At 27.7% G+C, this 22,251-nt stretch overlaps 2 protein-coding genes across 2 annotated transcripts; both read right to left on the reverse strand.

Annotated features, from left to right (window-relative positions):
- Positions 1-13,873: 13,873 nt before the first annotated feature.
- LOC113383520 (arginase-1-like) lies at positions 13,874-15,767 on the reverse strand. The gene is made up of 5 exons (XM_026621780.1): positions 15,502-15,767; positions 14,847-15,029; positions 14,507-14,711; positions 14,182-14,420; positions 13,874-14,088 (listed from the first exon to the last, which is right to left on the reverse strand). The coding sequence occupies exons 1-5, from the start codon at positions 15,731-15,733 to the stop codon at positions 13,874-13,876; spliced, it is 1,074 nt and encodes a 357-aa protein (XP_026477565.1). The 5' UTR covers positions 15,734-15,767.
- A 3,840-nt stretch (positions 15,768-19,607) lies between these two features.
- Positions 19,608-21,942, reverse strand: LOC113382762 (fumarate hydratase, mitochondrial-like). Its single transcript, XM_026620992.1, has 6 exons — positions 21,887-21,942; positions 21,540-21,822; positions 21,153-21,308; positions 20,644-20,847; positions 20,324-20,485; positions 19,608-19,870 (listed from the first exon to the last, which is right to left on the reverse strand). Exons 1-6 carry the CDS (start codon positions 21,899-21,901, stop codon positions 19,608-19,610), a joined length of 1,083 nt encoding a protein of 360 aa, XP_026476777.1. The 5' UTR covers positions 21,902-21,942.
- Positions 21,943-22,251: the final 309 nt, after the last annotated feature.

Below are 22,251 nucleotides of genomic sequence, written 5' to 3' on the forward strand. Positions count from 1 at the left end.
AAATAAAAACGATATTTGACTTTAATATTATTATTTAAAATCAAATAATTTTTTCCAAGTTGTTTAAACTGTTTTGAGTACATATATAAGTAAAGGACTATATTCTTGCAAGCATATTGAATTTTAAGGTCTGCCTTCTTGTTTTAATCGATTCAGATTAGCATAGGTATGCTTTATTGATCTATACTATATCATGAAAATTCCCAAATTGATTTTGAACAATATTAGAATGATGTCAACAAATAAATAATTTGATGTCGATCTATTAGTAGAATACTTGAACACAGCAGTCTATGACAATATCTTAATCATGAATATAATGTTTGAAATTAAAATTGTAGACATAATTTTTCATATTGCTATTAATATTGCGATAAAAATGTTCAGCAATTTGCGTAAAAGAATAAAGCAATTTTAAAGATTAGGAAAAAAAAGAACAAATAATTTTTAAATCAACTTGATTATTTTTAGTAGTATAGTGCTAACTCGAATCGAGTGATTCAAATCAGGCTTACCTTAACAGCCTGATTCAAATCAACTTGTATCAAGCCAAGAATTTTTTTCTATGATAAAATATGTATAAACAAATTTGAGTATATTGGTCAAACTCAACACTTTTTATCATAAATTTTCATCACATTTACGAAATGAAATACCTCAATGGGCCTTTTTTTTGTCTTTTTGTCCATGTATAAGCTCGATTCGAGATGATTCGAATCAAGTTCGTTTCTAATCAAGAAATTTTCGAATTAGCAATTCATTAGCTTTTAGGTGTACATAGCTTAGAAAACAAATACTAAAAATGATGTGTATTATTATAATTTATTACAGGGACAAAATATGATTCAATGGTGGACCAACTTATCACAGATGACCAAAATTCGATTGGAAACGATCACATTTAGCTGTTTAGTATTGGTAGCAATAATAGGAACAGCTTATGCAATATTTGTAATGGCACCACCCAGATAAACGCCTTAAAAAGTATTGTTAAAATAAAAATTTTGCAATAAAACATTACAAAAATATAGATCATTGTTTTCATCATAGACTGTTTAGTAGCTTTTTTGTATCCATAAGAAACATGGTTATTAATTAATAATTAATTGCATACATAGAACATAATGTCCGTTGCTTAGAAATCTGTAAACCTCTGCAGTTATCAAATTAAACATGTTAAATATTCTTGGTAATAAAAAAAAACTACGTAATTTTGCATTCGCAACTTCTGACATTTTGCAGATAAAATAATAAGCATGATTAGTGTTACTCAACTTCGCGGAAATTCATTTTCCATTTATCCTTTGATGCTTTCACAAGATGGATTTATATGTATATATATATATATATATATATATATATATATATATATATATATTTATAAATATATATATATATATATACATATAGACATATATTTATATTTATATTCCTACTAATATTTATATTCTATGTTTTTCTCTTATTTTCTGTTTAAGATATTAAATACAAAAGAGAAAGCAATTTCAAATAAAAATAAATGATTGAGTAATTAGATGTAATTACATACAATCATATAAAAGATAAATTTGTAGAAGCTAGATTTGTAAATTTGTTAGAAATCACTGAATATTATCTCAGTCAAAAAGCAGACTAAAAATTTGAAACAAGGTTCCTCAAATCATATGTCTGGGTACAGAATTTTAGAAAAAAAAATGTTATACCCCATTTTTCTTCGAGATAGATATCTAGCTTCAAGATTGTAAAGTTAAATTATCTTTGAACCGCTGTTCAGAATTTGCATACGATTTCTATAAATATGTTTATGTATTTGTTTATAAAATCGATTATTGATTGAATGATTGATAATGTAGTTATTCAACTTCATAATTTGATTACTAGTCGATCATTTGTTGTATAATGGTAAATTATTGTTTTTAGACGTCGTGGCAACCGTCGACGTGCCAAAATAATTAATTTATATATATATATATATATATATATATATATATTCATTTATCTATTTAATTTAATTTAATTCAAGTTAAATGCTTAAATACCAAAATAAAAGTCTATAAGGCAATTTAATCATATAAAAATTATCTCTATAATTATTGACTATCTCTAAGATTTATAGTTCTTTAAGCTTATTTATGAAAAACTACAATTTTCAAAGAATTTTTTTTTTTGAAAATCTTTATTGCCATATGTTTCGAAAGATAATTTAGTGTCATAAACACTACATATACAGATGTGTATATTATACATAATTTCGAATGTAAGAGACACAAATAGCACAATTTTACTAAACTTGTCATTTAGAAATAATTGTAACTAGTTTATTAAATTAATATTGTGAAATCATGTTAAATAATAGACCGACCGTGGCAAACTATAATTATTTATATTAGTATTGCAGACCATGCACTAAAAAATATTTGACAATTTTTAAACTTTCTTTTTTGAAGTAATAATTCAATAAATTTTCCGTAAGAAACATGTAATTTTCAAAAGAAATGTAAAAAAACATTTCAGAGACCAATCATTTATAATAGTGGAAATTTTTCGTTGTATAAAATAATTTTGAAAAATAAAAGCATTTAATATTCACTGATAATTAAGCTTAGTTTTGGTAATATTATTAGTTAGTAAAAATTATTTACACAAAACGATTGAGGAAAAAACTCTTAACTATGGTTATAGTTATATGGTTATGTAATGATTTTTACATATATTTTGATATCAAAATTATAATATATTTAAAATATTTTTGTTACTTATTTAACAAATAAATAATTAAAATTCTTCTAAATTATTTTCTTACCGGGTTTTGTTTTCAATGGATATTATTTATTTATTGTGCTTACTCACTCAAAATTTATATCGTAATAAAATTTGTTTCGATTGCATCCAAGATATAGAGAACATTGCATTTCATTTGATTAATTGAATGTATTATTTGATTAATTATATTTTAGCACACTTACATAAGAAAAATTAAGAATCGTGCATTTGTAGTTACAATATGCTACCAGTTATAAATTATCTAAACGGGTTTTTTTATATTTCCAAGTCTGATTAGTTGATTATTAAAATATGGTACTAATGTGGTAAAATTTATAATTAGATTTTAAACTTAACGATAATCAACTTTATATTGAATAGAAATCAAAACTGAGCACATTTTTTATAAGTTCTTTCATTAATCCCACTTAGATACATTACTAAACTTACAAAAAAAAACGATTAGATTCCAACTAAAACTAATATGTACCATGTTTTCAATTTCCAGATCTATTTCAAATAATTAGTTATAAATTCATTATTTCAAATCTGATTTTTAAAAAATTTAATAATTACCATCATCATATAATTTCTGTCAGAATACAAATAAATTCTTTCATATAATTATATAAATTTAAATAATTACAAATCATAAATTAATAGAATAGATAACATTTAAAATGAACGATTATATTTAGTTTTTATTAACTTCCCGTAGGGCAAGTTATAGTAATCGCAAAAAAAACAAAAATGACAATTTTTATATATCCTTACGTTTCAAAGGTTTCTGAACATTTTGGCATACCTTAGAAGAAATGGATGTGTGTGTATGTGTGTATGTGTGTGTGTGTGCGGATACAAATTTTCGTCGACGATTTCGGGAGAACGGTTCAACCGATTTGAATAATTCAAAAAACATTCGATTCGTATTGATAAAGAGACGTGCTGATTTTGGCGAAGGATTTTGTCTAGCCGTTCCGAAGATACGGGGCAAAAGTGCCAAAAACGGTAACTCAGTTTTTAAGAGAACGAAGCGTCCGATTTTAATCATTCAAAAAACATTTTGCTTGTATTGACAAGATGAACAACTGATTAAATTTTTGGGAAGGCAGGTCCAGCGGTTATAAACCCTCAATAAAAATAAGTTAAAAAAATGTCATTTGGCGGTCAAAAATGTTTATTGGGCATATGTACATCAAACTATCAGATATTTTATAGAGATTTCAATAATGTGTACACATTTTGTGTAAATTTATTTGGGTTCCGTACCAAGAATTTTAATTACGGTACGGAAAGTTCCAGCAATTTGCGCCGTAAGGCACGATCCCCACTAGTTACAGTAATTTACTAGTTCTAATGTAGAACAAAATTAATTTAGTTTAACTCAAAATAAAAAGTATGAAATTGTATCCAGATTAATTTACTATGTTTAAATTAATACACATTTAAATCTAAAATCATTTTTTTCAAGTTCTCTAGCAATAACTTCAGTTTAACAGGATTCATAACTTTCATAAGACTTACCAAAAATAATATAAGGGTTTTATTTCATAATAAATTCTTCCCACATTTTACACGTCCAAAAGAATTATTTTTATTTCAGCCCTGTCAAAATCACCATAATTATTTTCTTTTTTTGTGTTAAACTTTTTACTACTTTCGCAAAGAAGCTTTGGTTTTTTGGAACCAATAATAGGCTGATCCAAAAAATTTTTTTTCTGTTTACACAATTATCTATTGATAGTGATTATTTATTGGTATGAATCAATTTTTAGAATTACAGTATTTTTTTATTATATATGTAGTAATTTTAACACCTCTTCTAAAATGGACAAGAAAAATAAAGTAATAAGATAAAAATGGCTATAAATACAAAATCTTCTGAGCATTGTCATAGGTTTGGAAAATTGACTATTAATTTTGAATTGGTATTTTAATGAAACATGAATTTTATTTTCATTTTTATTTAGTTTAGAAGGAATAATAACTTACATAATTTTAATTAGCAGTTAATTAAGGTATTTTGTTATTTTAATACAATTAACTAGCGGTTATTTCAAACCATTACTCATATCACATAAGGTAAATTACTAATTTTTAATTAATTAAAAATTATGCAAATTTTGTTTATTAAAGATTATTATTATTAGGCAATTGTGACTTTAACACTTTGATTTTAATATCATTTTACATAATTTGAAAATCATTATTGTTTAAAAATATTTTATAATTTAAAATTATTTTATAATTTTTTTTTTGCTATGCTTATTCTTTACATTTTTGCACACACTAGATTTTTTCAATTGCACATCTATGAACATTATATATATATATATATATATATATATATATATATATATATTAAATGTAATGGTAATTACAATTAATATATGTAATATTAATTACTAATTATTAAATTTTACAATTAAATTACACACATTTTCAAAGTACGATCTGGCACGGTTTATGTCGAATTTATGACTGAGTGGATAATGAGCGATTTGTGAGGAGAACACTTTCTGCGACAATACAAATGCACTAACATTACATATGTACAAAACTCTCTATGTATTAGTGGCACAGTGAAGACCAAATGTCCACAGGTAAAGGGCCACATTTCTACTTCGATAGGAAATAATATTATTGGGAGTATAACACAGGTGAAACCTCAGGAAGGAAATTGATTGACAATGACAATGTACAAAACCGTATATGTATTGGCCGCACAGTGAAGACCAAGTGTCCACAGGTAAAGGGTCATATTTCTACTTTGATTGGAAATAATATAATTGATAGTGTAACAAAGGTAAAACCTCAAGAAGGGAATTGATTGACAATACAAATGCGGCATCATTACATGTGTACGAAACTGTATATGTATTGGCGGCACAGTGAAGACCAAATGTTCACAGATAAAGGGCCACATTTCTACTTCGATTGGAAATGATATAATTGACAGTATAACAAAGGTGAAACCTCAAGAAGGAAATTTATTCTTATTTTGTTTCATTGATTTTAAAGAATCAATTTGTCTCAAATAAAGCAAACTAGTGGTGCATGGCATCGCGCCTTAAGACAAATTTGCTGGAACTTTGAGCGTTTTCATTTTTTAACTACACACACACATATATTTTTCCTAAGGTAAATTATTAATAATTCTTCAAGCAGTATTTTAATAAGTATTTATACAATCTTTTATGATGTATTTATACATTTTTCAGATTATTCCAAAATGATTGTTCCATGTTATTCCAAATTCCACTTTCAACTTGCAACAAAATGATTGTATTTCTTAATCTTGCAATTGTTTGGTCATAATATGATAAATCCAAAAATAATACACATTTAATCAATGTCTTTCTTATTCCATTATCTTAAATCAATAAACTCGCCTGCAATTATTATTTAGTGAAGATTTGGATAAGAATGTTGAAAACAGCTCTGAAAATGTTTAGGAAAAATAAATTTAATCGTGAATATGGTAGTTATTTTACAAACAAAAGTTATGGCTGAATTTGATTAGTCAAAACTTGGGACTCATAGGTTAAAACTGTGGTATACACCCAACTTAAAATATATTGATTATATTGTATACGTTTTTAAAAATGCAGTATTTAAAAAATAAGAAAAGAATATTATATTGAACAAATACTTAAAACTCCTATTTTTTAACAAAATAATTAGAATTACTAAGGGATTTGTCCTCTTTTAAAGGGTGGAGCGACTAGGGCGGATGCTAAGCACGCCATTATGGAGTACAAAAAATGGGAAAAGAGCAGACAAGAACTATGGAGGAAGATAGTAAGGAAGGATAGTAAAAAAAAATCTCTCACCCAACCAATTTTATAACTATGTTGATAAAGAAAAGCATATATGGTGCACTGTATAATTATATTTAATCAAATAAAATGAAAGTGTAAAAATAACTTATAAAAAGTATATGTCTAATGTACGTGTATACAGGGTCAACAAATAAACAATAAAAAAATAATCCCTGAATTTTAATTTTTTATGCAAGGCCTCGAACGCCTGCATTCCTCTTGGCCTTCATACGTTCTGTCCTCATATTTTTGCTTTGAGGATGTCGAATAAATTTGGTTTGTTTTTTTCAATAAGATTTTAATCCACCTTTATTTTTTTTCACTATCACCAAGTAGAGTTGATTCCTGCCTCACTCTTTTTGGTAAGTACTTCTTAGTTTTTACCTCATCTGACCATTTTATCTTTACCATTTTTCTCCTGCATCATTACTCCAATTTTTTAGATAGTAGTCCCTAAAGTCCTTAGTGCACAAAATATGCTCATATAATATTTTCACTTATACTACTCTTATTTCTCATATGCAGACTATTTGTGCTTTCACTTAGTTAAAACGTAAAATATTGTTAAAACAGTCGTTGTTAATTATTTCTGGTTAATTAATCCCAAGATTTAATTATGATCTAGGAAGTTACGAAAGGTTATTTCTTATTGTTGTTAGAATTCAGAGAAATAATTTGATATATGGATTTGTCAAGAGGGTATAAATATTTCTAAATTCAAAAACATTTCATTTTATTTAGAACTAAAGAACTATTTTAAACAAAAGAGAACTATTAGGCTAAGATGTCCATTTTATCTTTGTATTAATATTTCGCTAATACTAACTTAAGCAATACAAATCGTCATTTTCATTTCGGAAAAGATATGCAATTACTTGCTTAAATACCAAATCGTATTTCACCATGTTGAGCTGTAAAAATTACAAATAATATGGGTGTATTTCCTTACAAATTTGACACCACTCTAAAATTCAAATGATTCATATGCCATTCTATAGGTCTTTTCAGAAAAAAAACTGATATACCATTTTTCAAGATCCTAACTCTTTATTTGACCAAGATATTATTGAAAATATGCGAAAGTGGACCTTTTTTAACTCACTTTTTGTGATAACTATAAAAGATATCAACAGAAAACTACTGCAGTTTATTTGACCTGATATTCATCATTTGACACCAAATTATAAAAATTCGAACTTTTTAGAAATATATCAGTTGAGTAAGAGAAAGTGACCTGTATGAAATTTATATTTTATATTTGTTGAACAATATAGTTATTATTTCGTAAAATCCCTTTAAAATTAAAAATAAGACAATGGATCTGTTTGCCATTTAACTGTCTCATTTTACCCATCAGGTAAAGAAGACCAGGTGATAAATTTTTGAAAAATTTATGAACCAGCTGGAAGTTTTACTGAACATAGTCAGATGGTTGTTTGTTTGATATGTGTGATTCGTTGTGATATTTGTTTCGTTTGGTTTGCACAATATAATTGCTCAAAGTCAAATTGGTTCTTTGTGCCTCACCCTACCTATTCCCTACCCAAAATGTAAAATTAGAGTCTTTTCGAAAATGCGGAATACTCCAAAGAATAACCTTAGCCTGGGAAAAATATTTCTCTAAAAAAAATCCAGGAAACAAGTTGGAATTTCTGGATTGTCCTGGTCACAATTCAAAGTGTTTTGTAAATCTCAATTCTTATTACTAAGCCGATTCTTGAAGGCAAAATTCCATATACACCAACACCATTATGTTTGTTTGGCATACTGGCGAAACGTATGGACAATGCCATCTAATATAAAGGTGGTCTTGAAGTCTTCAAATTATAGTTTTTACTGAGTCGATTATAGTTATAGTTGTACATATTATAAGTAAAACGAATGTCAATAAGATGATATCATATACCACTAGTTTTAATTCATGGTATGACATATATTATTCATTATTTCTCTGGTACCCTTGAAAAGTGTGCGCGATTCGCGGCAAGGACAGCTTTCGAATGATTTCGAAATAACAGTTCAATGAAGCGTATGAGATGCATCTGAATATTTGTCAAATATACGTATTTATTTGTTTATTTATTTGACCTTAACATAAATTCATACCAAATAATTAAATTCAGAAAAATAAATTGATTAGAAAAAGGTATAACTATATTTGTCAGTACTACGAGTCAGTAATCGATAGAGCGGAACTTAAGGGGGTATTCTACTTTAGAGTCATGAATTTCGCCCGGTTTTTGAAGCGCTGTATAAAGGAAACAAACAATATTTTTACTATCGATTTTTTTATCATGTGTTTATTGATATTTTATTATTACATCAAAAAATTATTAAAAAAAAAAAATTAAAATTCACAAAGTTATGAGCAGTCAAAGTGGAGGTTCCCAAAAAAAGAGGGTGTCCTGGCGTACATGATTCCAACCCTCCTGGTGATTTGAAACATAAAAAATAGATGGATTCTTAATTATAATAGATGCCGCTATCGTATGAACCTTGGATAAGTTAAAAAAATTGTTTTTGTTCGAATGGCGGCAGTTTGAAAAAAAAATTATTTTTTTTCATGTTTTTTTGGCAATTCCGTATTTTTAAAAAAAATACTAAATGAAAAGATATAGTTTTGGGCAAGGTCCATACGATAAAGCGATGTATGGAGAAGATCCTCTTCAAATTTGAAGTAAATCGGTTCATTAGAACTCGAGATATCCTTACCGCCAGCTCGAAAAAAGTAGTTCCGAGAAAAACGCGTTCAAAGTTTTGAGACTCGGTCGGACCCGAACCGAGGCCACGTCACTAAAACGACTATAACTCAGGAAATAATAGTAATTTTGAAAAATCCTTCTAATGACATATTTTTGAATAACTAAACTTTGAAAATATGGAAAAAAAAATTTTTCGATTTTTTCAAAATTCTACAGTAGAATACCCCCTTAAGGGACTGGTGTTTTTACTGGAGAAATAAATTTGGTTCATTATTAAAATGTTGCAAAATATTCTATACATAAAAATATCAAACAAATAAACAAAAATAAATAACATCAAAGAACATAACACATGTAGAAATTAAACAACTATTGAACTATGTTCAGCAAAATTTCAATTATAAAAATGTGGTTTTTCACTAACGGGACAAGGACTTGAACTAACTATTTATTTAATTTATATATTAAATAATGTATAAATATATTAATTTAATATCGAACTGATAAAATACCTCGGTTCTGCAATATTTATCCAACTAACATATTATTCAAGCATTAAACATTGTTATTTGTTTAAAATTTTTGACATTTTTCTGTTGTTTTGCAAAATATAACATGTAGTGCTAGAATACTAAAGCAAAGTTATGAAAAACATTTGCTTGAATATTTAAATAAATATAAGAATTTGTTTATATTTTAATAATATTTAAAATGTCTGCTGGAATGTTTATATTATGGAATGTTCCGTCAATGTTATAGTGATATATAAACTAATCTTTAAAGCTATGGTAACACTGTTCAGTCACATCTAATTTAATTTAAAAAAAAAACAACTATTATAAAACATTTTTAAACAAATTAAAATAAAAAAAAAACTAGGTGTAAGTGGCACTTTGCCTCAAGGTAAGTTAATCAATAAGAAATCAATATATTAATTTATGAGTGATATTTAAGTACATCGAGTTGCTGTAAGGCACGAGAAAATATTATTTAATTTTCTGCAAACTGTTCAAACATGTTGGTTATTTTCGAAAAATGGTTTAAATATTACACTTTCTGGAAAAACAAATATGCGTTTAATACATACAATGAGTTTTTTTTAATCTTTTAAATGAACCCTTTGTCGTACCTCTAATATTTTAGTGTGTTCTTTAAGACCAAAAACTTTATCGTCATGCAGGGTTTCACTAAAATCGCAAAAAAATCATTTATATTATAAAGAAACTACTCGACCGACTTTTACAAGAAAAATAATAAGCACGATTTGCAAAGAATTGTTTTTGATTTTGAATCCTTGGTTGAAATTTTTTTACGAAAGCTGGGACAAATACTTAGCACTTTTCTGCTAATTCTGAAGAAACGGCTTAACCGATCATCTCGAAAAACTAACCAACTAAGGTGGTAATCGAGTTTCATCGAATGGATTTGATTGTTTTTTTTTAATCTATTCAGCCGTTTTTTCGACAAGACGTTTAAAATTAGCACACACTCATACTTTTTCTAATTCTTGTCCCAAACGATTCAGAATGACTAAGCGCTGAGAAAACTTAAAATTAGAAATTCGGATTTTCGGGATGAAACTTAAACTTCTTGTTTGGGAAGGTCAAAAATAGTGTTACTTATTTTAATTTTTATGACATATACTTTGGGACACATGATATATTATACCCAAATTTAAAAATTTTTGCATTTCATTGTTCAAAGAACAGTTCAACCTTCTTTACTCAGAAGTTAAACAATTCCGTGGACAGTAAAATGCTGTAATTTTTAAAATTTATGCTTATATAAGTGACACAAAAACTAAAATTTGCAACACTATTTATAATAATTTCAAAATAATGTCTTTTAAAATGAATATCTAAAAAAATTTCATTAAAATTATGTTATACTGTAAGTGATAAAACAAAGAGTTGCTCATTAGACATAGACCATACATGTAACAATTTTTTTGTCTATTCTTGTTCCATAAAATTTAATTTAATTTATTTAAATCTATATGATGAAATGCTTGTATTGTATTGTTATTATATGTTTGTCTATTTAAAAATTATTTTGCAAATTTTTTGTAAATGTAGCAGAAAAATGTTGATACGAACAGGTAGATTATCAGACTTCATACAAATTAAGAAATATATAAAATTTCATTATTATTCTATTATATTATTTTATTTAAAAAAGTTAAAAATATTTTTGTCAAAAAATAATTTATATTTTGGAATAATGAAGGTCAAGCATGTTTCTTTTACGTTTGTTTATCAAGTTTACGCATGTTATGTCTTCTTCTACTTGAACACAAGTTTAATTGTTATAACAAGTGTTTATAAAATAATAAATAAACTAAAAATAAAAAATATTACTTTCAATACTCACATTTACATAGAGCAGCCGGCCTCGAGTAAGAACGTACATTGGAAACCACTTTCGGATTCGATACCAACTGAAAATCAGCTTGATATCAAGCAGTAGTGATATCAAATTTTCTCTCGAGACTTTTAAGACATTTCTGCAAAAAATAATTTGAATCAAAAATATAAATAAAGTTAGTTAAAATGGCTTCCAGAGCTTCTTCAACTTTTGTCATTTGCGACTCCATTTATGATTGCGAGTTTTTTGATGACCCCATTTATAATTGCAAGTTTCTTGATGACACAAATATACAACAAAAAAAATTAATATTTCTAGATGATTTTGGTAACAATATACATATAGATATGAAAATATATATGTTTTATAATTTGTTGTAAAACGTACAAAAATCTAGACGTGATGTTATTAATTGATATATAAATATATATTTGACATTAAAACTTCCCGCGACCCTATACTTTTCATCCCCAAATGGGGTCGCAACCAATAGTTTAAGTAGCCTTAAATAGCCTTATGACATAAATTAAAATAACAAATAACAAATCAATTACTGTGAGTGATATACATGTATATCACTCATATAATAATAGGCAAATAGGCAAATTATATATCAAATAAAAATAAGAAACATAATTTTCAACTTTCTAAATAATATGTTTAGTTTATGTCTTTGTCAGAAAATCCAATTTGCCTCAAAAAATACTCGTATTAATTAGTTTTGCGCGACGATCGGTCGAGCCGTTTCTTTATAATCTAAAATGCAAAATATAAACTCTAAATTACGCAAATAAAAAAAAATATTTCAGACAAACTTTAGTTATTACGTGATACTTACGTATCCACTGCTTCAAATGTATGAACATAATTACGGCAACCATAAAAGTGAAATTTTTCGAAAAATATATTTTATAAAAACTCGACTGATTGTTATAGCTATACAACTTTATTGCTAAATAATACTAATCATATTACAAATTTAAATAAACTTACCGGTAGCGACGATTGTGGCGTTGTTACGCGCTCAACTTGCAATAGGGTACTCGGATCGAATCCTGGTCGGTTGCGCGATACAGGGTGCGCCATTTATATGTGATTAATGAAAAATTTTAATAACTTAAACAATTTTCAATAAATTTTGATAAATTTCGCAAATGGGCACTCGGATCGAATCCCGGTCGGCTGCTGATACAGGGTGCGCCATTTATATCTGATCAATGAAAATTTTGAATAACTTGAACAATTTTCAATAAATTTTGATAAACCTTTTTTTATTATCAAATTGTTACGAAGAAATTGAAATGATTTTTATTTGATAATGAAAAAAAGTTCATCAAAATTCTTTTACAATTGTTCAAGTTATTCAACATTTCCATTGACTACATATAATGCATCCTGTATAAACGGGATATAAAGTTAAATTAATGGTCTGGAATAAATTGATATGAGATTTCAAAAATTGGACAAAATAATAAAAAAATAGACTAGTTCATATTAGTTTACAAAGCCAATAATAAATAATAAAAAAAAAACTTACCAGTAAAGTATCACATAACATTCTGAAGGAACTAGTATTACCACCATGTCATCTACAGCTGGCCAACAATAAGACCAGAATGACTACAATGGCCCACACTGACTATATTTGGATTGATATCTGAACTGGTCAAAGGCTATAAAAATTATTATGCAAATTCGAAATTCGTGCTAATTCGTTTGTGTTCAAATCGTAGTTGATGTGTTATTGTATAAATCATAATTTACTGACATCTGTTCAAAAAACACACCATTACCACGTGCAAGAAAAATTAAATTTTCAAATCACCAGTTAACTGAGGCGCCATCATCGAACAGTACGCATAGTTTTGTGTCGCCCGAATGGAGCTCATGATTGACGACTATATAAATAATAAGAGTTAAGCCACTTATGTCTATTTATTTCATTCAGTCTCAAAAATATTCTGAACAACTTCAGAATTAATATATTTTGTTTTTCAAAAATTTCAATTAAAATAGCAAATGGTCACATTTTAAATGCTCGTCAAAAAAAAATCCTGACACATTTTCATTGCGATTATATTCGCCAATCACAGTTAACTGCTAAATTAAATTTACAGGTGATTTTGTTGGACGTTCTTGACTAATAAGAATTACCATATGATAGTATCAATGAAATAAACACGTCCAATTATTGAAATATTTATTTATTTATATTTTCATTTCTTAATCTTTTTCCTTCTCTACAGGATATGTGCCTCTCCTGTTTGCTCCACAAGCTGTCTCTATAATTTGTCTGGCTGCCATACTTGTAACTTGGGCCTCCTTCTCGTTTCCCAGAGCAGGATTAACTTCTACTAAATCAATAACATCTACTCGACCAGTTTTGTACAATTCTTCCATCACTACTACAGCTTCCCGAATAGTCATTCCACCTCTCACTAAAATTAGAATAAAAATCCATAAAACGCTCTCTATTAAACCGGTACGACTAAGGAATCTATATATTTTATCTACATAAGTGTTTCTTTTACCAGGTGTGCCGGTGGTTGGAGCTTCCAAAGGATCCAATGCATCAATATCAAAGCTGATATGGATACTGTTTTTGTTTCCAGGATCGATTTGGTAGAGCAACTCATGGACGGCTGTCAGGGCACCCACACGGTCCAGTCTATACATATCATAGTGAGGTATGTGGAACTTATCAATAAATAACCTCTCGTAATGATCTACACTTCGGAGACCCATATATCCCAAACGTTTACTTGAAATGCTAAAAGACACAAAATTACTTTTCCAAATCTGGTATTAGACGATTCATTACTTGAAACGTCGAGAAAACATAAAATTAGCTATTACCATGGTTTGCACCACTCCATTCCTGGTAAAACTCCAGGCCACAATTCTTTATCGTTCCTAAGTTCCTTTAACAGATGGCTCATGGGCATTCCATGCATATTTCCCGAATCTGATGATTTGTGGGTGTTGATATCAGCATGGGCATCTATCCACACCACGGCTACATCTTGGTCTTCTTTTGCCAGGTGGTGCCCATATATAGAACCTGCAAGGAAACAAATTGGTTTATGAATAGATGGATTATAGAAGCTGTTGACGCCAAAACATGTGCCAATGTTACTTGCTATTTATTTTGCAAAAAAATGGTGACATACATTTTATATTTTCAAGAAAATCTTACCAGTAGCTATAGAGTGATCACCACCTAAATTGACAACGATCCTGCCATCACTAATAACTTCGCAAACTTTTTCTGATAACAATTTATTGCAGTCAATAACATGTTTTCGTCTTTCTTCCAAAGATAGATCTTTTTGGGGAATTTTTTCACACATGTTACCATAGTCTTTGACGTCCTTCACACCTTAAAGAAAACAAATGCAAGAAAATTAAGAGATGCTAAATGGCAGTATGTTATAATTACCAGATGATTGATTTATTATTTTATTCTTATTATTATTATTTATTCAAGTATTACTACTCATCATCAATTCTTTATATATTTCATATTTTAAATAATTTCATTGGGATAAATGATCATAATACGGATTTAGACCATAAAATAGTATAAATAATAATAATAATAATTTAAATTAGAATGCACAGTTTTGCAGTTAAGAAAACTATGTCTATTAGCGCGTTATGATTTTACTTAAAATAATATGTATTACCAATTGTACTTAGGTAAATTTAAAAATGATGAAGCACATTACCTAATGTATTTTTGCAAAAAAAATACAACTCATAAATGAGGAAAATAATAGAGTTATGAAGAAACAAAATATGTCTAAGCATATGCTAAATGCTTAATTTAATATTATTATTTTACCACCTACCTGGTATTTCCTTTAAAGCTTCGATAAGTCCTGTTTTCCTGATGTGGTCTGGTCCGTTCTGGACGCCATCCTTAGGCTGTCCATGTCTAAAAGGTATCCCAATGATACCAATTTTGACCTCCTTACTTTTAGCTTTGCAGGTTGAATAACACTTCACCAGGAGCGACTTAACTTTCTGCTTAGTACCTGTTGTTGGCTTAGGAACTTGTTGAGGACGTCTTATCATAAACATTTTGAAAAAATTCTAATAAATTGATTTATAAACACGTGATTACTCACAAGTCACAATTTTTCTTTAAAAAAATAATTTATCAAAAATATTTTATAATTTAATATTAAAAGTTATAAAAAATAAGATAAAATCCTAATTCCTGTATCCACTCAGGATTTTTGTCCAAGATCCATTCCTAGTTCTTCACATCCATTTCTAAATGTTTTAACAAATATACTTCAATTAATTAAAAGCACAATTATAAATCACTATTAGTGTACTCACAATTAAATAAAATAATTTTTGTCACAGTTTTTTCAATGACAATTTCAACTCTAATCATTTTTTCGATAACCCCGCGTATAAAAGGTTAACAAATTTAAATAAAAATAATTTTATTTAATCATAACATCGAAAAATAAATAATTTAAACCATAATCGTCAAGAATGACTTTAAAATCATTTGAATCTAAAATTTCAGATATGTTTTGTTTATTCACATACCCAGGCTAATTTATGACGCATAGTTTATCATCTAGAGCCCGTACAGAGCCGAATTAGAAATTTATTCAACTTTGAAATAAATACAACGGTATAAAATATACAAATTTCATTTTTTCATACTAAATAAAGAGCTTTACTAATAAAGAGCTCCTAAGAGCTTTACTAAGCGGAAATCTTGCAAGAGAAGTTGAAGAAAACCCGAGATTTATATTTGAAATTGAAATATTTTCAAGGCAAATCTGCGAAAAGTTAGATCACCATTTAAGTAGAGACACAAAGATCTCTTCGGAGCAAATCGGATTTTTAGTAAAATTTTTCCTTAGGGTAGTTAAAAAAAAATTCTAAAAATATATACTATAGAAAAATGAAAATAAATAGAGATTGCGCCGATGATTTGCGGTAGTAAATACAAAAACATTTCCAAGAATAAAAGTTAATCATTATATAGGTTTTGCACAAAAATCTTTATAAATTTATATTATAAAATTTTTTTTTGTTGAATATTCAAATATATACTTGTTTTCCACAAAAAAGTGCCTTTTAAGGCTTTTAAAGTCATCATTAAAAAAGGTTTTGAAGCGAATTTAAAATTTAAAAAAATATATTAATTCAACAAAACCACTTATCTTCTTTACTGCTAAATATATACAATTTAAAACAAAAAAACAGAAAAGTCAAGAACAAAAATTGTACCAAATTAGTGATCGTTAACACTCTTTCGAAAATTCATAGATTACATCTATAAAGTAAAAAATATTGAAATATTTATAAATATTTCAATATTTTTTTACTTTATAGATGTAATCTATGAAACCCAATATTTATAAATATTTCAATATTTTTTACTTTATAGATGTAATCTATGAATTTTCCAAAGAGTGTTAACGATCACTAATTTGGTACAATTTTTGTTCTCGACTTTTCTGTTTATTTTTTTGTTTAAAATTGTACATATTTAGCAGTAAAGAAGATAAGTGGTTTTGTTGAATTAATAATTTTTTTTTAAATTTACATTCGCATTTGTATACAAATGCGTAATAAGTAGATATGATAAAAAAAACTTACAGTAAGCTCATTAATGTCTATATAAATAAATAAATAAAACTTACAAACTGTAAATCAAACTACTTTTAAAAAGTCTCCTCCTCCTCCTCTAACAGCTTCATGCATATTCACCATTCTTCCTATTTTGTGAAACTGGTAACTTTCACCTTGATAAAAAAAATGGTAAAATCCACGTAAGAAATATTATTATTAGTACAAATATTTGGAAATATATTCATAATAGATTATTGTATAATTATGAATTATTTTTGCACTTACCAAAATCAGAATTCGGTCCTTTTGCGTGCGATATCTCTGATAGACGCTGTTGACCTCAAGACTTTAATCTTTTGCTATTAGTTTACTATGACTTTGTTTGTATGCAAACATATTTACACAAGTTTGATATATGCAAATAAACTTATCAAAATTATTTCTCATTGATCACTTCATATTATATGAATAAGATCGGAAAGGAAAATTTATATCTCTGGTATTGGAAGGTATCTAATTAGATTGCAATTTTTTTCTAATTTGATCATAAATTACATGTTGTGATTTGTAATAATGTTAGAAAAAAAATAACATTCAATTATTCCAATTTACTTCAGAGATAAGAGATTCACTTATTATAGTCTTTCGAAGAAAGCATCCTTGTAAAAAAAAATGAACGGTGCTTTCTATTCGAGGATCAGAAACTTTTCGGAAAAATTGAAAATTGAAAAATTAAAGAACAAATTATCACATATCTTATAGATATTTTAAGATTAAGTAACACTTTTGTTTACGTTTCTATAGGTTCTGTGAAAAAATAGAAACAAAAAGGTTTCTTAAAAAATTAAAAAAGAAAATTAAGTACCCAATTAAATTAATTACCCAATTATTACTTAGGCGTATAAAAAATATATAGTAGCCGATTTTCAAACCGGCTGAATACGCATATAAAATTTGGTGAAAATCGGTCAAGCCGTTTCAGAGAAGTACGGGCGCTAACAAATCCAAATCAGTATGAGAATGTATTCTGAACATGTCATTAGTTTAAACTTTAATGTATACTTTCAATACCAAAAATTCTATTATAATACATAAGGAAAAGAATGGTGATCTCAGAAAATTTCATAAATACAGATTGCATGCTGAATCTGTATTTATGGGATTGTTCAAGTATTACGTAAGCAGATTTATTACAATTATTTACCCCACTCCCCTTTGTCAGCAAAAGTAAGCAAATTTCTTACCGAAAATAAGCAAAATAAGCAAATCAATAAAGCCCCCCCCCCGCCCCCTATAGTGCTGACGTAATACTTGAACGACCTCTATCATTTTAAACCTCCTTTGCGGAATTCTACTCTTTCAGTACATGACTTATAATATTATCAATATTTTTAAAAATCATTCTTCCAATCCTAGACTCTTGTTGTTTTTCAATTTATCTATTGTTAATAATATTTTTAAATTATAGGTGTGTATTGTTGAGAATATTGGAAAACTGAATACACACAACCATACACCTGTAACATCTTGTATTATCATTTATAATTTTTAATGTATATATTAGTTCGCAGTGAAATAACATTATTTTATTTCTTTTAACATTCAATAGTTCCTGAAGAAGGCAGAATCCTATGTCCCGAAATGTCATGTTAATTATATGTATATAAAAAACTATAATACAAAAAATGAAAAAACTGAGGGTTCTTAAGTTCAGAAAATTAGAATCAAATAATACTAACTACCCAGAAAACATAGCGTACAAGGAGAAGAAATAAATTTAGCTAAATTCCAACATCACAAATTAAATTAAATTTAAGAAATCAAGTGATAAACCAAATCATAAAGAAAGAACAATAAATTTCACATTACTTTGAATGAGATTCACAAATCTTAAGTAAAAGCCAGTTTCTTGTAATCACATCTTTTAGTCCATTCATTATAGTAAGTTCTCCTTAGAATTCGAGATACCCAGCTGTAAGTCTGTAAATACTTGTATATTGACACCCTAAAGTTGTCTCAAAACCTACATATAGTATTGACACCCTACCATAGGTTTTAAGACAACTTTAGAGTGTCAATATGCAAGTATTTACAGACTTACAGCTGGGTATCTCAAATTCCGAGATTCTTACCTATTTTAAGCTTAAATGACTGGACTACTTAGAAATAAAGAAGTAAAGATTTTGTGTAACTATGTAAGTTTAAAGTTTGACAAAAAGTAATGACAGAAATTACAGGAACATAGAATATAAAGATGGATATGTTGAAATTTTTGTATATAAAGATATAGCATAGTAAAATAATCAAAGATTTATTCAATAACCATTCATTTATACACAGATTTTCTCACACTTTACTTGGGTCCCAACATTTCTTCTGGCTTGACCCATTCATCAAATTGTTGTTCAGTCAGGTATTTTAGTTTCAAGGCAGCTTCTTTCAAAGTAGATTTGTCGGCATGTGCAGTTTTGGCTATTTTAGCTGCCTTGTCGTAACCGATATGTGGGTTCAATGCTGTTACTAACATCAAGGATTCGCGCATTATCTTAGCGATATTTTCTTTATTGGCCTGGGTTCCGTCTACACAATTTGTTGCAAAGCATTTACAACTGTCACCTGTGAGGAAAACAAAATGTTGATCATACCACTGGATTATCAACGACAATTATTGTATCATGGCAAATAAAAAGAGAAAAACATCAAATGCCATATATTACTTGTTTCGCAAACAAGGTGCTGCCTATAAACTGTAACCATTTCCAAATAATGTTTGATATGCTATGGCTTTTGTAAGAACCAATTTTTTTATTATTATTTCAAAAACACTATATTAAAATTGTAGCAGACTAATGGAAATGATAGTAAAAGTATTTATTTTCTCTATTAGAATCTATTAATCAGAATCTATTAATAAAATTAGGCAGTCAGGTAAAACCATCAACCTATTCATATTCACACATTTTAAAAGTCAGTTGTTTGTCAGTTGTATCAGTTTTATAGAATTTTCATTCATGAGACTCTCCTTGTCTAATCCATATCTATGTATTTAAATATATGTATTCAACTTACCAATTAGCCTGATGGATCGCAGTACATTAGCAACCATCATTGGTTTAAATACATTCAATTCAAAATGACCATTAGATCCACCAACAGTACAAGCTACGTGATTTCCCATTACTTGAGCAGCTACCATAGTTATGGCCTCACATTGAGTTGGATTAACCTTACCTTGAAAATAAAATGGAAAAATGATAGAAATTTATCACAATATAAGCAATTATATTGAAATTTTATAGTAAATTAAAGATAATATTAAAATAAAGTTATTGCTTTGAATAATTGAACAAGTACAAAATTGTAGATTATGTGTATCATCAGTGTTTTACCAGGCATGATAGAGCTTCCAGGTTCGTTTTCAGGTAGAGACAATTCACCAAGTCCACATCTTGGTCCAGAAGCCAAGAATCTCATGTCATTAGCAATTTTCATCAAAGAACAAGCGATTACATTAAGAGCACCAGAAACTTCAACCAAGGCATCATGAGCTGCTAGAGCTTCAAATTTATTTGGGGCTGATGTGAATGGAATTCCTACAAAAAGAAAAGTAAACTTATAATATTCTTATCATCAATTTAATAAATCATGTAGAAGTCACAAATATTGTCAAGAAATATGTATTTAATTATGCATAACTTTTTTGATATCATTCATTATTAAAAAATGTAACAAAGTTGAGGAAAGAGAAATAATAAGTCATTAATTAAAAAAGATTTTGGTTAAATAAATTAAAACATTGAGAACTGCTAAAAATGTTTGACCTTTTAAATTTCAAGGACTATAGAAAAACAGGTTCTATAAACTACTATATTACAATTCATATCTTTAAATAAATTACCTGTGAGTTCGCTAATGACTTTGCAGCACTTTTCAGCAAAACCTTTGCGAGTATTCAATCCTGTTCCAACAGCTGTTCCACCTATGGCCAGCTGATATAACCGGGGGTAACAAGCTTCGACTCTTTCAATGCCATAAGCCATTTGGGCAACATAAGCTGGAGAAAAAAATAAAATTTATTTGATAAATAAATTTTAAACATATATTATATAAAATGCAATTAAATATATTTACTATACGATAATACTTTCCAGAATAAAATTTGTTGTTACTATTATTGCAATATTTTTAGAATAATGATGATTTAATTATTTTATCATAAAATATAAAAGCCAAAAGATGATGTAAAATGTATCCAATCTATACATAAGTTGAAAAAATGTTAAACCTGAGAATTCTTGTCCCAATGTCAATGGTACAGCATCTTGTGTGTGCGTTCTACCAATTTTAATAATGTCTTTGAATTCTATGGCTTTCTTATTGAGAGAATCGTGCAATTGTTTCATTCCTGGAAGTAAAGTACATTGGATCTCCATTGCTACTGCAATATGCATGGCCGTTGGAAATGTATCATTTGAACTTTGGGATTTGTTTACATGATCATTTGGATGCACTGGTGTTTTCGATCCTAATTGACCACCTAAAAGTTGGATAGCTCTGTTGCTAATTACCTATGAATAAAATTAATATTATAAGCTATAATTTTATAATTATAGTTTTAATATCTTTAATTACCTCATTTGTGTTCATGTTTGTTTGGGTTCCAGACCCAGTTTGCCAGATTACTAATGGAAAATGATCATCATACAATTTCCTGAAATGAAATCATCAGCTGCTTTAGAAATTGCATCAGCAATTTTGGATCTAAACCATAGTCCTTATTAACAATGGCAGCAGCTTTTTTCAAAAACCCATTCCTACAATAAATGGATACTAAAAATTAAAAAAGTATTAATACAGTAATATTGCATTTTATGCATTAGATATGACTAGATTGAAAAAATAAATGTAATTAGTCACTGAAGATTTCAGTAAATTGAATTTTGACATAAATAAATTAAAAGATTACACTGCAAGTTTTTCCAATTCTCTTATTTTAT

The sequence above is a fragment of the Ctenocephalides felis genome, unplaced genomic scaffold, assembly GCF_003426905.1.
Source record: "Ctenocephalides felis isolate EL2017-DRISC unplaced genomic scaffold, ASM342690v1 CF-g0.4_SCAFFOLD_03570, whole genome shotgun sequence".
In the NCBI taxonomy this organism is placed as follows: Eukaryota; Metazoa; Arthropoda; class Insecta; order Siphonaptera; family Pulicidae; genus Ctenocephalides; species Ctenocephalides felis.

What these genes read in the sequence shown, in the direction of transcription:
- LOC113383520 (XM_026621780.1), bottom strand. Translation starts at nt 15,733, where the DNA reads ATGTTTATGATAAGACGTCCTCAACAAGTTCCTAAGCCAACAACAGGT. An exon ending in TGATCACTCTATAGCTACTG is followed by an intron (nt 14,712 to 14,846) that starts GTAAGATTTTCT and finishes GTTTCCTTGCAG; the next exon opens with GTTCTATATATGGGCACCAC. An exon ending in TCCAACCACCGGCACACCTG is followed by an intron (nt 14,089 to 14,181) that starts GTAAAAGAAACA and finishes TTCTAATTTTAG; the next exon opens with TGAGAGGTGGAATGACTATT.
- LOC113382762 (XM_026620992.1), bottom strand. An exon ending in TGGAAGCTCTATCATGCCTG is followed by an intron (nt 20,486 to 20,643) that starts GTAAAACACTGA and finishes TTTATTTTCAAG; the next exon opens with GTAAGGTTAATCCAACTCAA. An exon ending in GCGATCCATCAGGCTAATTG is followed by an intron (nt 19,871 to 20,323) that starts GTAAGTTGAATA and finishes TTTTCCTCACAG; the next exon opens with GTGACAGTTGTAAATGCTTT.